The following is a 20,194-nucleotide window of genomic DNA, read 5'->3' as shown; positions in this document are numbered from 1 at the left end:
GACTGTCTAAACCTTCCACTACATACTTATTTCGTGGAAACTTTCTTCTGACTTTGACAGCTTCGTATAACTTCCTGGGTCCAGCATAAATGCCAGGATGTTCTGGATCATAATAGATCCTATTCAAGTAGTCTTCCCAGGGTGCCATCTCAAGCACAACTAAACATGACTCACATGCATCATGCTATTTAAAACAAAACCAAAAAATACAATGCAATATTTTATTCACAAAAAAGACAACAGCTTTTCATGGACACACATTAGTGTTTTTCCCAACAAGTTTTCCCCTGGCCTTTTCCAGGGTTTGTCAATATCTGGATGAGATACATCCATTCCGATTCCCCATCTTTTATCAACAGGGCTAGCCTCAGCTAAGGGCTTAGGGTAGGATTGAATCAACACATGTTTCAAGTCACTGTTCGGAGAGAATTTAACCATGACAGCCTTAGTCATAACATCAAGACTGACTGTGTCCCACACTTTTTGAGTAAATCCTTTCACACCTCGTCCCAGGCGTTTTTGCTTTGCTGGTGAAGTCTCTTGTAGTATACACTTTGCACTGTCCAAATCTCCAAAGTACATTGCTTTAGAGTACATGTAACATTGCTCCACACAATTAACTGTCATACCATCCAAAGTAAACACAGCTGGATGGAAGTCGCTGACTTCCCTCCATAAAAAAACATAGTCAGTTACTCCACATGCCACAGCCACTGGGGTTGCAAAAGGAACACTGGGGGTACCCCATCTGATTCTGGTGTTCCTCTTGTGCCATACAGGGAACCACGACCTTGAGTTCTGGTACAAAGTCTGGCATCACTTCCACACAGTGTCCTAGTTTCTGCCACTGGTCCAGGGGGCACCCGTGGCGAGCCACCTCCTCGTGGTGGGTGCTGGGTAACGCCAAGAGCTCGCCAACACCCCCGTAGTGGACCCGGGGGCATATTTGGTTCACCAACCCGTTTGCCGTGGGTTGCGGCCCTGTGTCGGCGGAGGAGGGGATCCTGGTGGTTGAGGGCAATAGGGGCCTGCAATCGTGCTCCTGTTGCTCAATACGCCACTTTGGCCCTGACTTCGCCTAGACGGGTGGTCGAATGGGCCCGGTTCGACCACTCGGCTGGTCATGCCAAGCCCTGAGTATGTATATTCTAATGCATAAATTTCCGAAATTCTCAAATGTCTTGGCTAAATCTTTATATATTTGAATTTCAAATGAGTCACTTCAATTTTGTGTTGTAATTTGCCTAGAGTCTTATGCCCAGAAGGCGGTGGCTCATGGACCAATCTGGTAGAGTAATTACTTTGTGATTATTCTACTTGAGTATATCATCCGAGTATCCTTGGTGCTGCAAGCTGGAGATCCGCTTGCTTTAGCATTGTCCTTGTGATACTCCATGGCGGGTGGGGAGCTCGGATGATGAAACTATACACTACAACATGGACCTTGAAACCCCTTTAAAACAGAAACGTCAACTCGATAATGATCAAAGTACAACTGAAAGTTGCAGGACACCCAAACAAATAGACTACTGGCCACGATTTCTGGTTATTGAATCTCCGGACAAACAACCAATCAAATTGAACCCGTTTATTGTTTCTAAAGCAGTTTATGGTATAGCTGGTGATGTCAAAAACATCAAAAGACTGAGATCTGGATCGTTGCTCATAGAGTGCAGCAAACGGCAACAAGCAAACAACCTGCTTTCAACAGATAGTTTAGCTGGATCTCCTGTTAAAGTGTCTATCCACCGAACCCTCAATTCAAGTAAAGGTATTGTTAGGGATAGGGATCATCTTTTGGAGGACATGACAGACCTTGACATCATGTGCGAACTTAAAGATCAAGGTGTCACGTACGTGAAACGATTCACTCGACGTCAGAACTCAACAGTAATTCCAACGCATACGTACCTGTTCTCATTTGTATCTCCAACTGCACCAAAATCTATCAAAGCAGGGTATTGTAATCTGCAAGTAGAACAGTACATCCCAAACCCACTGAGATGCTTTAAATGTCAAAAATTTGGTCACGGGGTAAATTCCTGTTTAAATCCTATAACTTGCGGTCATTGCGGAGGGCAATCCCACGTGACAGAAGATTGTGAAAGCAACTACAAAAAATGCGTCAACTGTTCTGGGAAACATTCGTCATCATCAAAAGAGTGCCCAGTGTGGAAGAGGGAAATGGAGGTGAATAAATTAAAGCACACTCAAAACATTAGCTATGCTGAAGCGAAGAAACTCGTTCCATCCTTTGATCAAAGTGCTTCTTATGCTTCAGTTACCAAACGATCAACTCCTACTACAGCCTCTGTTGAATGTCAGACAGAACTGACATGGACAAAATCAACCTCACCTGAACTGGTTCCAAATGAAGACCTTGTACAACGCGGAGAATTTGCTACACAGACTGACTCGTTACCAGTTACATTGATGGCATCTCAATCTCGGTCTGTGTCTTCTTTACCAAACGGCTCTACATGCCCTATGACTCAATCGGATAAAACAAACACTAACAGTGAAAATGCTTCTTCGAAACACAAAACAGGCTCGGGTTCGTCCAAAAAAGTAAATGAAGCTCTGGCTAAACAAACTGTCAAAGGAAATCAAAAGTTAAACAGAATCAATCAAAGTGAAAGGCTGGCTAAAGGTTCAACAGATGAGATTCAGCTTTATAATAAGTTTGGATCCCTTGAGGACATGGATGTGTCCGACCATGGCAATGGTAGGACACATAGCTTGTCACCGTCAAGGAAGGCGCGGGGTAGATCTCCTGTACATCCTCCTCGGAAGAAATAATGTCTTCGTCTATAATTCAGTGGAATTGCAGAGGACTCAGAAATAATTTTAATGACTTACAACTGTTAATCCAGGATCTTAATCCGTCAATATTCTGCATTCAAGAAACCTATCTAAAGCAGACGGATAATTTTGATCTACGTCATTTTAATGCATACCATTATTTTTCTCCCCCAGGCGACAGGGCCACTGGTGGATCATCTATCCTGGTGAGGAATAATGTTATTCATAGTCACGTCACGCTCAAAACAAATCTCCAAGCCGTGGCAGTGCGACTTACATTACAAGTTGCATTTACCCTTTGTTCATTGTATCTTTCACCATCTTCTTCTGTTCAGTTACGTGATTTGCAAGCTCTTTATGATCAACTACCTAAACCCTGTTTGATCATGGGTGATTTAAATGGCCACAACCCACTCTGGGGTGGTACTAATACAAACACCAAAGGTAAATTACTGGAGGATTTAAATTTCATCTCAAATAATGATCTTTGCATTTATAATGATGGTTCAAAGACATATTTACATCCTGGCACGGGAACATATTCTGCTCTCGACTTATCAATGACTGATTCCACCCTATTTAGTGAATTTGACCACTTCCCAACAATATTAAAACCTGTCAACCCATCTGATGTTCCACCATCATTACTATGGAATTTTAGAAAGGCCAACTGGGCTTTATATGAAACCCTGTGTGCTGACAAACTTAGACCTGACTGTTTTCTTAATGTTCCCGATGCTATAAAAGATTTTTCTGACATACTAAACACCATTGCTGATGAGTGTATCCCAAAGTCCTCTACAATTTCACACATAAGGAAACCATGGTTTAACTCTGATTGCAAACAAGCTAGGAAGGCACGGAAAAAGGCCGAACATTATTTCCGTCATCACCCTATGGTTCATAATTTGAACAAATTTAAAATCCAAAATGCTAAAGCTCGCCGTACTTTCAAGCAAAGTAAACGTAAATCTTGGCAAAACTATGTATCTAATATCAATTCCCGCACGCCTATATCTAAGGTATGGAATATGATCCAGAAAATCAAAGGTAAGGGCTCTAGATCTAGTGTTCACCATCTCAAAGATGGAAACCAGTTATTAACAAATAAAGCAGATATAGCCAATAAACTTGGAGAAACACTGGCGCAACATTCTTCTTCCTCGAATTATGTACCTCAATTCCATAAGTAGCAAAAACAGCAAGAAAAGAAAGCTATTAATTTTACTTCAGATAACGGGGAAGATTACAACGAGGTATTTTCGATTCATGAGCTCCATACAGCACTTGACCAGGCCCATGATACTGCTACAGGAGCTGATAACATCCATTATCAACTTCTGAAACATTTACCGGAATCATGTTTAGAGACCCTTTTACATATATTTGATGATATCTGGACATCTGGAAAGTTTCCTTCTTCATGGCATGATGCTATAGTTATCCCTATCCCTAAACCTGGACGTGATCATACGGACCCTTCGAACTATCGGCCTATATTGCTAACGAGCTGTGTTTGCAAGACCATGGAACGCATGATAAATAATCGACTCGTTTGGTACTTGGAAACAAATAACCTCATTACAGATATACAATGTTGTTTCCGTAAAAACAGAAGTACAGTCGATCACTTAGTGCGTTTAGAATCATTTGTTAAAAACGCAGTGATCAATAATCAACACGCTGTATCTGTCTTTTTTGATCTTGAGAAGGCATATGATACAACCTGGAAATATGGCATTCTGAGAGATTTACATGACTTCGGCTTGCGAGGTCGTTTACCTGAATTCATTGCCAACTTTTTAAATAACAGACAATTCCAGGTCCGTGCGGGTTCTACCCTGTCTGATCATTACAATCAGGATCAGGGTGTTCCACAAGGCAGTATTTTGTCCGTCACTCTTTTTAGCATCAAGATCAACAGTTTTAAAGTCAAAAGTTTTAAACGATTCAATTGATGGATCGTTATTTGTGGATGATTTTAATATTTCTTGTCGTGGCAAAAATATGCATACCATTGAACGGCAATTGCAGTTGTCTTTAAACAAGATTAATAAATGGTGTCTTGAAAACGGCTTTAAATTTTCTAAATCGAAAACTAACTGCATACATTTTTGTCGTAAATACAAACCACATAAAGACCCTGAACTGTCTCTAGATGGCACGCCGATTAAAGTTGTGAAGGAAGCCAAGTTCTTGGGTCTAATCTTTGATTCACACTTAACGTTTTTACCGCATATTAAATCACTTAAAACTAAATGCCTGAAGGCGCTTGACCTATTGAAAGTGGTGTCAAATTCGAAATGGGGAGGGGATCAAGCTACCCTTCTCCATCTATATCGATCACTTGTACGGTCTAAACTTGATTATGGCTCCATCGTATATGGTGGAGCCTGCAGAAGCAATCTTACATTTCTTGATTCTGTCCATCACCAAGGTCTAAGACTCTGTCTTGGGTCCTTCAGAACTTCACCAATTGACAGTCTTTACGTTGAGGCCGATGAACCATCTCTTGCACAACGCCGTATCAAATTATCTTTACAATATGTCACAAAACTATACTCTAACGAATCTAACCCTGCATATAACTGTGTATTCAATCCTCTTTATGAGGATTTATATAGCAAAAAGTCTTCTCTTGTTCCACCTCTTGGGCTCAGAATAAAGCCGTTTATTGCTGCTGCTGGTATTAAGCTGGACAATATAGCTCCTTTCCGTCTTCTTTCCTCTCCGCCTTGGCAGTTGGTTAGGCCACAAGTTGACCTAACATTAACAATATTTAAAAAATCAGAAACGAATGAATTACAGTATAAACAAGAATATAATCAATTGAAACATACATATAACAGTTACAAACCCTTATTTACAGATGGGTCCAAGGACGGTGGCGCAGTGGCTTGTGCCACTGTCACTGGATCCAGAACAATATCCTCTAGATTACCAGACAATAGTTCTATTTTTACAGCAGAAGCTAACGCCATATTAACAGCTCTTAAAGATATTCAAAGACACCCTAAACGTAAACAGTATATAATATATTCCGACTCTCTTTCTTGCCTTCAAGCTATTAAAAATATTTCCTGTAAACATCCACTTTTAATAGAAATTATGGAACTGTATAATACTCTTGCTACTGGCCAATACGACATCGTCTTCTGTTGGTTACCCAGTCACGTAGGTATTTCTGGGAATGTGATGGCCGATCTTGCTGCCAAGGCAGCACTCACCAAATCTGTGACACCACTTCTTCTTCCATATTCAGATTACAAAGCTTGCATTAGAACGTATATCCGTGATCTGATGCAGAAGAGGTGGGACACTCAAGTAGGTATAAATAAATTACATGAAATAAAACCTTATATCGGTTATACTTACTTGGGTTGTCAGTCCAGATTTGAGGAGGTCATTATGCGACGATGTCGCATTGGCCATACGAGGTATACTCACGAGTATCTATTAAAAGGTGAAGATCCTCCGTTTTGTATCCCTTGTGATGAAAAAATCACAGTCAAGCATGTCCTGCTTGACTGTGTTGAATATTCCATCACAAGGGATAAATATTTTAATTCACAAACTTTGAAGGATATTTTTAATTCTGTTTGCTCTCATTTAATTATTGCATTTTAAAAAGAATTAGATTTGCTAAATGAATTGTAAATAGAAAAATATTTTATGCTTGGAAGTTTGAATTAGTAACTAAGAGTGTTAGTGGCTGTATCCTCGAGGGGGGTTAAAGCACTGTAAAATTATTGTCCTCCTGAGAGGGTACGTCAGTCCCAAAACATTTGAAGTCAAATTTGATCTTCCATTTTGTCTTAGCCGTAGAATATGTGTCATTTTAATTTGTGGCTAATCTTGCATACAATCACCAGCAGCTGAGGGGATGATGTAAATCCAGCTAGGGACCATGCAGGTAGCAGAAGTACTGTAAGTCCCCATGGGCCCTAGTATGGTGATCTACCTTCAGTTGTTGGTGATCTATATAGCCTGTTTTTATATTGTTGTGTCTGAATAGGAATATTAGTTTTAACTTTTCACGCTAGTTTTATTTCTTATTGTGATATTCTAGTTGTTTTACTGTCCTTCGTTGACAGGTTTTTATGATATACATTAATTCCCTTTTAAGAATGCTCTCGTCACGATATGGCTGCAATACTGCAGATGTGACGTTAAATGTTAACTCACTCACTCACTCCCACTGGTCCAGGGACAGAAGAATACCCTTGGCACGAGGAACCATAGATTGCATAGTATTATCCCAGCAACTCTGTCGAATTTCTATGCCTGTGTTATCCATGACAACAAACACATTAGCTCCCAAATGCCATTGGGAGCTAGGTTTCCCTTCCTTGACAGCCTCCTCAATGGATTGAATAGCTCCTGGGAGTTCCAACCAGTGTTTTAAACTCAGGACAATACCCCTCTTGGTTGGGTAGGACTTGCCACTCGGGTACACTTCATGCTTCCTCACATGGATGCTCAATACATTGTCCCATGTCTTGGCTGTCACATACATGTTGTCCCCTAGATGTAAATGGCATCTGGGATCCTGAAGTTCAGTCATCTGTTTGTCTGTCTCAGGACCCAGCAATATCATCGCTTCTGTCTCCCCACATTCCTGCAATGCTCTGCAGAAGAGGTTATAAGCTTGAGGACCCCGTCTAGGCAGGATGTTAAGTAACTCTCTAAACCGGTCAAACGATGTCTGTGGTTTCTCCATAATCTCCGCTCTCATGAAGATTGTCAGGACGTTAAACTCCATCAGTTTGTCGACCACCTCTTCTATACGCTGTATAGCCTGGACGAGGCCAGAGCAGTTTTTCCTTAGGATCTCCTGGTGACAGGTTTCCATTTTTCACCAGCTAGTGGAGTAGAGTCAAGAATGGAACGTTCGCTGTGACGACTGAAGTCAGAATGACAAGAAGGATCGTTTGGGAACCTTATATTGCCGGCAGCTTCTAAAAATAACCATCTGAGTCACAGGCTAAATATAGGAGTGACTCATACTCTACAAATAGACACACCAGCTGTCCAAATCCAAGATGGCGGATAAATTGTTCAAGTAGCAGGGATACAACATACATTCTAGAGGGGTGTAGGAGCTGGATAGGGGAGGTGTCAGGTTGTCTAGGCCATTAATACCGTGCCAGAACTACATTTTCATTTTGATTTTCAACACTATTCAGAAAAATTAGCACCCCCTTCCCCTCTCTGAAAACGGTTCCTACGTCCCTGATCATGAAAAACTGGCATTAGACGATAACCAATATGCACATTTTGTAATCAGGCATGAAGGTTTGCACAGCATCTACTGTTTGAGTGCAGTTTTGTAAAGGTAATGTGGACAGAATTGTCCTCATGCTTCCGGATATTAGGTGAATGGAATTAACGTTAGAAAATATATCATTTAAGCTTTAAGGGTAAAATAAAAACCCTCTGAAGATTATCTGCCCAATATAGTAAGGAGGAACATTTACACTATGTACAAAAAAGAAGTTAAACCAAACCAGATCAAAAGTGAAATAAAAATAATTACTGCAGATCATGTAAATTATTGCCAAGCTAAAATGCATCTCTTGGAAATTTAACTTTGAAAAAAAGTTGCTTATATTTTGAAATATTAGGGTCATTTATAAAAATAAACACTACTAAAAGAAGAACGCTCATTCGCCTGTGCTTTTCATCTAAAAAAATAATATATTTCTATATTGGATATGCTTATTTTCCTACTCCACTGAAAAGTTTGAAAAGAAGAGTCAGTCAAAATCACTACAGTCAGGCGGTTTCAGTATAAACGTGATGGTGCATTTTTTCATCGTAATTAGTCGGCTTTGTTTTTGCTGGCGAGTGGGGACGTGGGCGATTAGAAACTTAAAGGTCGCATGCAACGTAAAACACAACCTTGCAGATTCTGATACCTTTCGGTATGCACTTACCGTAACAAATCATCAAAAATGCCAATTCAACCTATCAAGTTACAAAAATCGCGAAGTAAAAAAGCCAGCGAAATCGGAGTTCAAATGATTCACTAAATTTCACCCAGCGCTGGGGGAAGAAGTTGTTTCAACAGTTGTGCTGCACTGCGCCCATAACGCATGGGCAGTGAATAGGTTCGCGGAGCTTGAAACAGTATGCAGGCCCGGAGTATGAGGCCGTGAGCAGTAGTCTTATCCTGGTTGTGTACACAAACTAGTAAATAATCTACTCGTTACATAAAAGTAAGTTTAAAAAATAATAAAGACAAAAACAAAACATTTGTTGATTGTGGTAAGGAGCCTCTGTCACAAAGAAAACTCAATATCTGGTATATTGACACCTATATGTCTGCCTGCCTGTCTGCTATTGACAGTATGCAATGCACAGCTTCAATCATTGATCACATGCAATTTGAACTTAACACCTATCAGGCTGTACTCCATAAACAAAATAAATTGATTTATGACTTCTGCACCCGAGTCCTGTCTCTGCCTCATTATGTAATTAGGCAGGTGTGATACTTGTACACATGACATGTTTTTATGTCTGTGGGTTGCAACCAAACTACTTGTACATCCATTTTTTCTCAGATAACTGGACCTGACGGAAACTGGTGCAAACTCTTGAAGTCCTTGAAGTCAGATTGAAGTCCTACTTTGTACGTGGACGAATGGCAGTTTCCAGCCACGCAGTAGTTCACCGTCTCTACTGAGATGATTTTTTATTGGATCGAACTCACATTCAGAGAACATGTATTTACAAAACCCAAAATGCAACATTTCTGTATACAATCTTTATGGAAAACAACTTCTTCCGGTGTATATGACCCAAAAAGAAGTTGTTATCCATAAGCAATCTCACTTTCTTGTGACTCTCCATACTTCTAAAATGCCCATCAAACAGATAATCTTTCTGTACACACAATGAGCACTCTGCGTATCAGCCAATCGGAAACCGTCGTTACACTTGAGCGCACATCCACCCGTTGTGACTGCATTCGGTCTCCTGACAGCTTTGTTTCGAGGGAAGTATGACCAAGTATAAAATATTGCACTTTTGAATCACGATTGTACGCTCATAATTTTGTTTATTTGTTTTTTATAAGCAGCAATGTGCGTTATATGTCATGAATAAGTGATAATTGTGTTTTAATCATGTTTGAGTTTTTGGTTGCATGTGACCTTTAACCGAAACCTTCACATTAGACAGGACAATTCTGTTAGATTCTGTTCTTTGTACTTTCATTATGATATAGATTTGTCATGACTTTTATAACAATAACATAATGTCATAAATGATTTAAGTACTCGGGAATATTTTTATCAGAGCAAGGCATCCATTACGCGTGTTCTGATTGGTTTGTGGTATTTTCGCACTGAACAAGCATCGACTGGGGGACGAGTCTGGTTGGAGGTTTCCGAAATGGGCACGTGCTGATTAATGTATATCGAAGATATGTTTCTCCATTCGCTTGGGGGAACCAGCTGCGAACCTCATGCAGATGAATTGTACGAAGATCATGCAACCCAATTGTTGAAAATCACATGTATATATCGTGCATGTGAAGAGCTACGTTTTGGGGTACAGTTTTGCTAAGAATTCGCCAATTTTCTCTGATTTTCATTATTTACTGAACAATAACTGGACAATAATCTTTTCAACGCTGCTAATTGGCTTTACAGTACATCAGCTCACGTGTAAACAATACATCTAAAGAGTATGGGATTTTGTGCAAAATCTAGTTTAGAACAGTGGACTGAAGTAAATGACTACATTTACACTAGTGAGATTAAACCTTTGAAGGGTAGTATATATAATAAGATATATGATGTTTACGATGTACGACTGTTCCAAGTGACTAAACTAGACATTCCTGACTCTGTAACCGACACGTTTTGAAGTTCACGTGAATCAGTGTAGATGCATTGTTTCTGAATAAACTGAATGGGTCAACGTTATGTGAATAAGCCAGATCAGGTGACTGTATGCCCGTTCTATAATGTCCTTTAGGTATGTGTGTTTCTCACATATTTTCTAACTACATTCGTTTTCTGTTATGAAGGATGGAAAACAAGAAGGAAACTACACGAGCACCTGAATCATCTACGAACATTAAACCAAAAGGTAAACTTTAACTTTGTGTACTGAAACAATGCTTTGCTTAATCCACACAACAAACAGAAGTTGATGTTTCAGTTTCGAACACAGAGTTACAAAACAAAAACATTGAAAACTATTGATAATAATACGTTCTTTGAGAGGCAACTTTAGAAGTATAAGTGATGGAAAACCAAGTTCTACGGATAGTCAACTTCATTACTGCAATCAGTGCGACGTTTTGGTGTAGCCACTAACACTGTCATCAAAGAAGTGATACAAAGACTTGAGACCAGATCCATAGACACTGTGGAGAGTCTTATACAGGTGAAACATCCTGCCTTCTCCCACTACCAATTGAAGACACAAAAGTTCAGTCTAGAGCAAAAGACTCCATCCGCCATATCCGACCACACCCAAGCCAGCCCCGACCATGCCACCACCCCTCCACACACACACGCGCGCGCGCACACGCACGCACGCGCACGCACACATGCACGCACGCACACACGCCCTATTCTATGCACAACAGCAATGTTCTCGTAAGCAGTTGGCCAATTTGTATGCACGCTCTTTGCTTGGTTGTTGATGTCAAAACTGAGCATGCACTGAGTTTTCAGAGGGTTTTTATAGGAAGTTAGTATTCCAAATGCCGGCTTTGTTTATTGTGTGTGTCTTCATATCGTTTGGTATACGATGAAGTGTTTTCACACGGAATGAATTTGTTCAGCTGAAATCTTTGGTGAACTTCATAATGATAAGTGTCACATTGGCGACGAAATCTTCTGATGATGTCAAGAACAAGGGTGTGCGACATTGTTGACATTGTTTGACAATAGGAGTATTTATAGTGACATAATAACACACGAGACTGGAGCACAATTCACCTGAAAGGGCATAGTTCCATCAATTGACAAACACGTGGCCATTTCTTTGCACTGCACAGATGAAAACTGATTTTCTTACCGTTACCAGATTAATATCTGTTGTATTTCTGAATCTTAGGTTATTATGACGAGGAGGAGGCCTTTACGGTGGATTTCACCAACAACGAGGACAAGTCTTGGACATATTTTACAGAATGGACATGCATTCCGAAATCCGGGCCATGTGAGATCATACTTACACGAAGAATCAATGAACATTTGTGTAACATGATGCGTCACTTTGACAGACCTCCTAGTATGAAGCTGGTGAGTTTACGGAATCCTGACCAAAAGGTCACACTTGTCTTCGGACATGACACAGAGGCTGACGCTTTCAACATGTTTAACAAATTCACTGATCTGAGAAACACTGTCTTATCATTTCTGAAGAAAGTTACAACAACCGTGGAGGACATCAAAATGAAAGTACAACTTACAGGAACGATTCAGTCAGCAAGGCAGCAAGACCAAGGTAAAACAACTGCATTTTGAACGTGTCTGTGCAGCTTTTGTTCAAATTAATGTCCATTATTATACAATTTTGTCCACCAATGTATACTTTCATATATGAAACATGAAGCAGACTTATTAATTGGCATCCTTTTACCCTCTGATCCTGGTGAAAAAAAACGCATGCTAACTGCCAAGGGGGCCTGTCAGGTTTCAATCCAGTGTCTGCTGCCTAGGATGTCAGATGCGTTTGGCAATTCGTTTATTTGGAAAAGGAAGGACAATGAATGAATTCATGAGGATCGTTGAGAATAATGGGTAAGTATTTGCAATATTTTCACAAATTGGATAAGTTTATTAAGTTTCAAAATTTTACAGTTTATTGATCACAGACGTTTTAAACCAGTGATATATAACTAAAAATGTGGGGTTTTTTTTATGATGATATCTTTGGTTACAGAGACAAAGTTCCACAGGGTCTTTATCACATCCTCATGCATCATGGAACCAGCCGTCAGGAGGTTTATAGATATATGTATGGGCAGCTTGTGGTAGGTTTTGTTTTTCTTTTAGTTTCGTTTTGTTGTTACTTTAACATTCGCTCTAACCACATGTATAACATTACAATATATAGTTTACGTTCAAATTCTTTATTTAACATTTCAGAATGATTTACATGAAATTTACAATGTATATTTCAGCATGGTGGTAAGCTTGCGACTCCTGGGTCTACCCTAATCTACCCCCTCGAAATACGCAATGTTGTCCGAAAACGTTTTGCCGATGCATCTTCAGGCCAATATGATGCCCACTATGACAAGAAAGATGATGTAAGTAGAGCGCATATGTAACTCTTTACAGCTCCGAATGAATAGTTTTGTAATGACTATAAACTCTAACTATGTCAGTATGCCAGTTATTGGATTTTATGAAAGCTATGTTATTTTGCAGTGCATCAGGCTGACCATCAAACAACTTATTGACTTTCCTTGGCGACCACCACCCAAGAAATGTGACCAATGCAAGACCACCAAGAGTCAAAAGGAGCGCTACAAGCCATACTGAACAAAAAATAATTTCAAATTATCTGTAATATTCAGAAAAATAAAGCTTGCCTTTTAAATGAAAAAGAAAGATATTTGTTATTCCAATATTTCTTTTGATAGAACACTCAGGTACAATATTTATGCCTTGTCAACGTCAGCCTGCCAAAACCTGTCACAGAATTTAAACTATAAAACAGTAAGCTAAACATCTGATAATGTAAAATGGCTGAGCTGCTGCAACAGTCAAGGAGTACAGTCATCACAGACAATTTTCATGGTACTGTGTTCCTTGCAAACATTTCTGGTGCAACTATCGCATCTTTGTTTGGACTTTCTGTCCTTGGACGATGGACAAAGGCAACACCTCCTTCTTCTCTTTGGGCTGGATGGTTCTGTGTCCTCTGCTGTGTCAAAGATCTTGGAAACCTCAAGTCGAACATTGGCAGTTGTTATTCCTTCATCCCTGCGTTTCTGTATCTGTGGTGACATCAACTGTTCCGCAGTTGTCCTCAAGAATTCCCTCTTTCTGGAATCATGGAAGTATTATGAACTAATAGAGGGACAGGTAAAGAGTTACAAAAGGTGGCAATAGGGAATAGAATAGAGGGTTGACAGATGTTTACAAGATGAGACACTGAGAGGACTGAGTGAGAGACAGACGTGAGGAAGAATATATATGAGAATGGAATATGAAATGAAATGTGAGCAGAAGAGACAGACAATTGTTAGTGAGAGAATGTATGAGAGATTATATATCTACAGAGAAAAGTGTAAGAGAGTGCAAAAATAATATCGACACAATGCACCTATAGATGGAGAACAATGAGGTACAGACTTAAGTTTACATGTGAAAACAGTAAAGAATATGTACCTGCTAGTGTTTGTGGATTTCCACTCAGGATATTTCATTGTCCACACTGTAAATGCTGCAATGCCTGCCATGTCCAGCATATTTGTAAACATAACAAGGGGCCATCTTCTTGTCCTTCGTTTGGTTGTGTATTGGTGGGCCATGTAATCCATTGTGTCCACACCACCCTTGGTGCTGTTGTAGTAATTCACAATCACTGGCTTTTTCTTCTCTGATGAAGCATCAATCTCTCGCTGATTGTGCATGGTGCTGATCAACCTCACGCTGTTGTTGTTCTTGCTTTGGTACTGTACAAGGGTTACTTTATCTTGAAAGGCAAAGCGCGATTCGTAGAGTTGCATTCCCTTTTTCCATGTAAATTCTGGAGGTAGAATTTTTTTACTTTGGCGCAAAGTTCCAACAAATGTAAGCCGATTAATCAGGAGATCACCAGCCAGATCACGACAAGCAAAAAAATTATCAGCAGTGATATTTCTGTGAGAGCCAAAGAATGGCCTGCACAAATCTAGTGTCAATGACCGTCCAAGTCCAACTTGTCTTTTGGTTCCTTCTTTGCCTAAATAAGGGATACATGAAAGTGGATAGAATGTTTCCGAGTCAACTGCCCAGAATAACTTTATCCCATATTTATCAGGTTTGGATGGGAGATACTGAAGAAAACTGCACCTGCCGCGAAAAAGTACAAGTTGTTCATCAACGGTAATATTGACGCCTGTTATGTAAAACCTTCGAAGGGACAACTCAAACTTTGCCCAGATGTCACGTATTGGTGCAAATTTGTCCTTAGCACGCCTTTGGGAACGTGAACATTTATCATCAAATCTCAGAGCAGCCAGAAGGTCTCTGAATCTTGTTTTACTCATTGTGCATCTTATGATAGGTGGCCCATACGATGTGCTCCACAAAGTATCAACATCCACCATATTTTGCTTCAAATGACCACAAGCTAAAAGTATGCCAATCAGTGCAAATATCTCATCCCTATCTGTATTCAGCCACTCAGATGCTTCTTTACCCCGCTCATCATTTCTCTTCTGCCCCTCTGCATTTGTGTATTTGTCAATGATGTCTATAATTTCCGTACTAATGTAGGCCTGAAACATATGAGATTCGGTCGATATGTGGTCCGTGTGTATCACTTTCTTCAAAGGACCGCGAATAACATTATGGGCAGGTGCACGACGTTGAGTAATCGGCTGACTATACCACACACTCCCATCTTTACCAGCGTATTTGATGGAATTTTCAGCAGCAGCACTACTGTCAGTGTCAGACTCTCCTGTATCAGAGGATTCAGAATCTTCATCACTTGATGGCAAATACAAACTATCTCCTGATTCACTTTCAGACGCGTCAACGTCGAGGATACGCCGTGAACAGCCAGCCATTTCAACAAAGCCACATGTAGGTATTATGTTTTAAATGGTTCTGCACAAAAAAGTGACATGGACGAGTTGCACGTCACTGCTGGGAAAGATGCCAGTCCCTGCAGCAAAGTCCTCACTTCATGTGATATCAGTATAAAGAGTTACAAATCAGCCAAGGCACTGGGCCTGACAAGCCCGCTTGGCAGTTAGTGTGACCTTTTTTAAAAAATCGCTCTAATAATTATGAAAATGCAAAGTTTTTGGAAGGAATTTAGAGAATATGTATAAAATACAATTAGAAAAAAAGTCATAAAAGCATGTGAAAAAACATCCAAAGTTAAACTCAGAATCACCTTTTAAATGTCATGCCGGGCCTAAGAGGCCCCGAAGAAGGATCAGAGGGTTAAATTAAAGATCACATGCAACTTAAAACACCTTTGCAGATTCTGGTAACTTTCGGTATGCACTTACCGAAATGAATCATGAAAAATGCAAATTCAACCTGTAAAGTTGTTAAAAAAAGCATGAAAAAACGCCCGCGAAATCGGATTTCAAACTATTCACTAATTTTCCCTGCTAAGCTGCGCTGAGATAAAAAACAAAACAAAACAAAAACAAAACAAAACATGCTAGATGAATAGCTTCGTGGAGCTTGAAACTGTATGCCTGCACGGAGTATGAGGTCGTGAGCAGTAGTCTTATCAATGTTGTGACACAAGCAAGTAATACTTGCATAAACAAGAATATGCTGATTGTGACAAGCAGACTTTGTCACAGTGAAAACTCAATGACAGATATATATCTGCCCGCTTGTCTGCTAATGACAATATGCAATGCACAACGTCAATCATTGACCACATGTAACTTGAAAGTAACACCTTTTGGGGTTATAAGCCATAAACAAAGAGCCAGCTAACCAGGGTCAATGAGAAGGCTTCGTTACACTTGAGTACAGACCCACATGCTCTAACTGGGTTCGGTATCACGGTCGCTTCGTTTCAAGGGAGGTCAACCCAAGTGGAAAATATTGCACTTTGATTTGCGATTATAACTTTGTTTCTCTGGGTTTTTTTCTCTCAGTCAGCAATAGATTTTATGTATCACGAATAAGTGATAACTGTGTTTTTATTATGTTTGATTTGTTGGTTGCATGTGACCTTTAAGACAAAAATTGCGAAATCTCCAGTCGAATTTGATGGGCTATTTGAGTTTTGGGATGACGCAGTAAGTGTTGGAAAAAACACAAGCACATTTGATGCACATTTCAATGCTTATTTAATACAGCACAAATGTCAAACATACCATTATTTGCATGACATATCGCTGTAAATACAGCCATGACAACTACATCCATGAACTGCTGAAAGAACCATTGGCATTCAGACATGACAAGCGACATACATCGGATTACTAAACCAGGCTACATGTCACACTGCAGATCGTTACATTTAAACTCTGCATACACTTTCACTTCATATTTTTGAGTAATGTTATAACCAACAATTTTACATTTACTTCTCCCCAAAACTTCATTTACAAATTGCAACATACACAAACAAACACAACACTGAATCACAGCATTCAGGGAAAATGCAATACACCCTGAACAATTCGTACTGTCATCATAGTGTAGTCACGAAAACATTCACTCGACCATGCAGTTTGCATGTTCTTGTTTGCGCATCACATTTTCGTTGTTCTTTCTTTGTTGGTGGTGGCGGTAGCAGGTGATGCGTGATCTTAAGTGTTTTTTTGTTATACATGTGAATGTCACACGATGCCTGTTTAACCATCAAAACACATCACATGCACAAACCATGCGATTGTCATTAAAAGGCAGTGCCAAATACTTTCAATTTCATCAATAATACATTATTGTATTATCGTGTTTGGAGAGATCATCAACCCCAGCATGATACAAACCGTCCGCCCTATGATCACGTCAGGCAAACGGACATATTTTGTTTATTGCTCTAAAAGACTCAACAAGAAACTTCCACACCAACTACTCTGCCATATCCTGCTTGGCACCAACACCATTTGATGGTGCAGCCACTAACCATTTCAGTTATTCATCTAAACTACCAATTATACTTTTTTTTTTCAAACCATTTAATAAAATTATCTAGCACTCCTATATCTTTCGAAGGTCTCGTACAACCACAAACTCAAACATAACTGAAACAGAATTATCACTTGGTCATGACATATAGTATACATTGCTGATTGTGAACAGAAAAACAAATAACAAAATCATAAGTGTACAATAGCGAATCATGCGTGCAATATGTTGTAATTGGGTTTAGTTCCTTCGAAACGAAAGATCGGTGGGACCGAACCCAGTCAGAGCGGGTGGTTGTGTACTCTACTGTATGGAAGTCTTTTCATTGCCTGGTTCATTTGTCGATACACTGATGGCTCATTGTGTGTGCATATCGAGACACTTGCTTGGCACTTTGGAAGTATGGTGAGCCATAACATAGTATGACTCTTTATGGAAAACACATTCTTTTATTGTATGCGACGTTTCGATGTGGAAGCTTATACCGTTGTCAAGCAAGAGTTATGTTAGGGTTTTTAAATACATGCTCTCTTCATTCGCGTTCAGACCAGTTAACAAATACCGAGAGGGTGAGTCACTGCGTGGCTGGAAACAGTCCTTCGTCCAGGTAAAATGCAGGACTTGAAATCGACAATCTGAGTTTGCACCATTTTCCACTTGATTCAGTCGTCCGAGAGAAATGGATGCAGCTCGTTTGCAAACAACCAACATAATAATATATCATGTGCCTGTCTGTGTAATTGCATAATGTGACAGAGAAGGAAAGCAGTGTATTTTGTTAAGGTTTTATATCCTGATAGGTGTTAATTTCAAATTGCATGGGGTGAGTGAGTGACGTTCTGCACTGCATATTGTCATTAGCAGACAGACAGACAAAGGCATATGCGTCAGTAACACAGACATTGAATTTTGTCTGTGATAGAGACTTCCCATCACTATTGCCTGTGCGAGTTGCTGACGTGTCTGGGGCTAAGGGTTACGACGTCGCACAAGGGCATCCCACAGATGTTTGATCGAGTCCGGTGATCTCGATGGACAGGGTAGCACATTGATATTGTGGTTCTGAAGGAAGTCTCTAGTGTGACGTGCTGTGAGGGGCCGGACATTACCCTATTGAAAGAACTCCCTCTGGTGATCAATGATTAAAAGGAGGTGTTGGCGTAGGATATCGTCACAGTACCTTTGAGCTGATGGGTTGCCCTGGATCATCACAAAATCACTTCGCCTCCAACACCACCCTGCAAAGGCGTCGTTCCATTAGAAATCGTGATTCATCTTTGAACCAGATTCTACGACAATTCGATAGGTTCAAGGCCCGAACGCTGGTGCACCATTGAACTCGATGTCGACGATGTTATTGTCTAAGCACACGGCCAAAATGAGGTCTTCTGGCACGTTAACCAGCCTGTCTGTACAGAAAGCCTCCTCAATCCGGGTATTTGATGAGTGGTACTGGTTGCCTTAGCTGTTCGATGATACAGGTGATGTACCCGGATGTAGTGATCCTGTGATGCAGTGGTCGCTCGAGGTCACCCAATACGAGGGGCATCTGCTACTGAATTCTCTCCCAGAGTTGTGAAACGGTGCTTTGGTGAACATTCATGCCTCAAGGAACTGCACGTTGAGACTAGCCAGCTTCAAGGAGACCAATGGCGATATGACGGTTGGCTTCACTTAGACGTGACATGTTGCGTTTGTTAACAATATTCCAAATACAGTCACTGTGAATAGTCGATAGCAAAATAAAAGTAGATACAATGCAGTCATTTGAAAATTCATCAGAAAATGTCTAACGTTTAGGGCAGCGTGACGCCATGACTGATGAAACATCACGCAGAACGACAACCATACTTTCGGCAATTCTGTCTTCTTCAGTCATTTACAATGTAAACAATAAAAACATATAATAATACATAGATAGTCAGAATAATTATGATTACTTTCATCTCAAATTTATGTACAAAAGATCCCCGAATTTCCCTTCACACAAGGTCACTGCAGAGCTGTGGGATTGGCCAATTAACTAGACTACTCCGAATGTCTAAATGGATAACTGTGTCACAGCAGTGTGCAGTCGTGTTGGCTGAAGTAGTATAGGGAATGACAGTTCTAAAACACTTTCAAGAAATGTCTCTACAAAGCCTTATTTACTAAATAAGGCTTTGGTTGGGGCCTTAGATCTTGCTACTATTACCCCTACTACAAAAAGGTTGGGTGTCTATGAAACAGTTTACCGTGTATTGGTTGGAGGTAACACTGTGCCGTACGGTACGATCAATAATTCTTCTCTTACAAACCCCCTACCCTGCCCACCCCTCAAGTAGTACAAGTTAGGTTCGTCGGCTTTCATATCCACTTTATCTATGTTGTAAGTTTTGACTGACCATATAGGATCGGTGGCCCGCTTACGGCTATCACCCTCGTGTTCCCCCGGCTGGTATAGATACCTCACTAGGGCCCTATCTGGTATCTGTTTCTCCTTCCCACGCAATGGAGCGGCCGACTCTGCAGCTATTGATTTTAGTTTGATAGCGTCTGCCGGTTTCTTACCGGTGAGACGGGTGACTTCATGGTTGATTACCGACACCACCTTGGGC

At 40.3% G+C, this 20,194-nt stretch overlaps 3 protein-coding genes across 5 annotated transcripts in view; 2 read left to right on the top strand and 1 right to left on the bottom strand.

Moving 5' to 3' along the window:
* The window catches only part of LOC137280865 (uncharacterized), a 72,307-nt gene that overhangs the window by 24,412 nt on the left and 27,701 nt on the right, over window positions 1-20,194 (top strand). The window contains exons 2-4 of one of the 3 annotated variants that reach the window (XM_067812061.1): window positions 9,369-9,436; window positions 10,841-10,902; window positions 11,881-12,273. In XM_067812061.1, the coding sequence (XP_067668162.1) occupies window positions 10,842-10,902; window positions 11,881-12,273 (454 nt within the window). In that variant the 5' untranslated portion in view covers window positions 9,369-9,436; window position 10,841. Of the gene's footprint in view, window positions 1-9,368; window positions 10,360-10,840; window positions 10,903-11,880; window positions 12,274-20,194 lie in introns of all 3 variants that reach the window. The other 2 variants (XM_067812060.1, XM_067812062.1) reach the window with 2 other exon arrangements.
* LOC137282139 (uncharacterized) lies at window positions 6,992-7,654 on the bottom strand. Its single transcript, XM_067813867.1, has one exon. It carries the CDS (start codon window positions 7,652-7,654, stop codon window positions 6,992-6,994), a length of 663 nt encoding a protein of 220 aa, XP_067669968.1.
* Window positions 12,200-13,385, top strand: LOC137280872 (uncharacterized). Its single transcript, XM_067812068.1, has 4 exons — window positions 12,200-12,569; window positions 12,712-12,802; window positions 12,953-13,081; window positions 13,203-13,385. The coding sequence occupies exons 1-4, from the start codon at window positions 12,496-12,498 to the stop codon at window positions 13,314-13,316; spliced, it is 408 nt and encodes a 135-aa protein (XP_067668169.1). The 5' UTR covers window positions 12,200-12,495; the 3' UTR covers window positions 13,317-13,385.

The sequence above is a fragment of the Haliotis asinina genome, chromosome 4 (assembly GCF_037392515.1).
Source record: "Haliotis asinina isolate JCU_RB_2024 chromosome 4, JCU_Hal_asi_v2, whole genome shotgun sequence".
Taxonomy (NCBI): Eukaryota; Metazoa; Mollusca; class Gastropoda; order Lepetellida; family Haliotidae; genus Haliotis; species Haliotis asinina.
The sequence above is the reverse complement of the archived record's forward strand: the minus strand, read 5'-3'. Positions and strand labels throughout refer to the sequence as shown.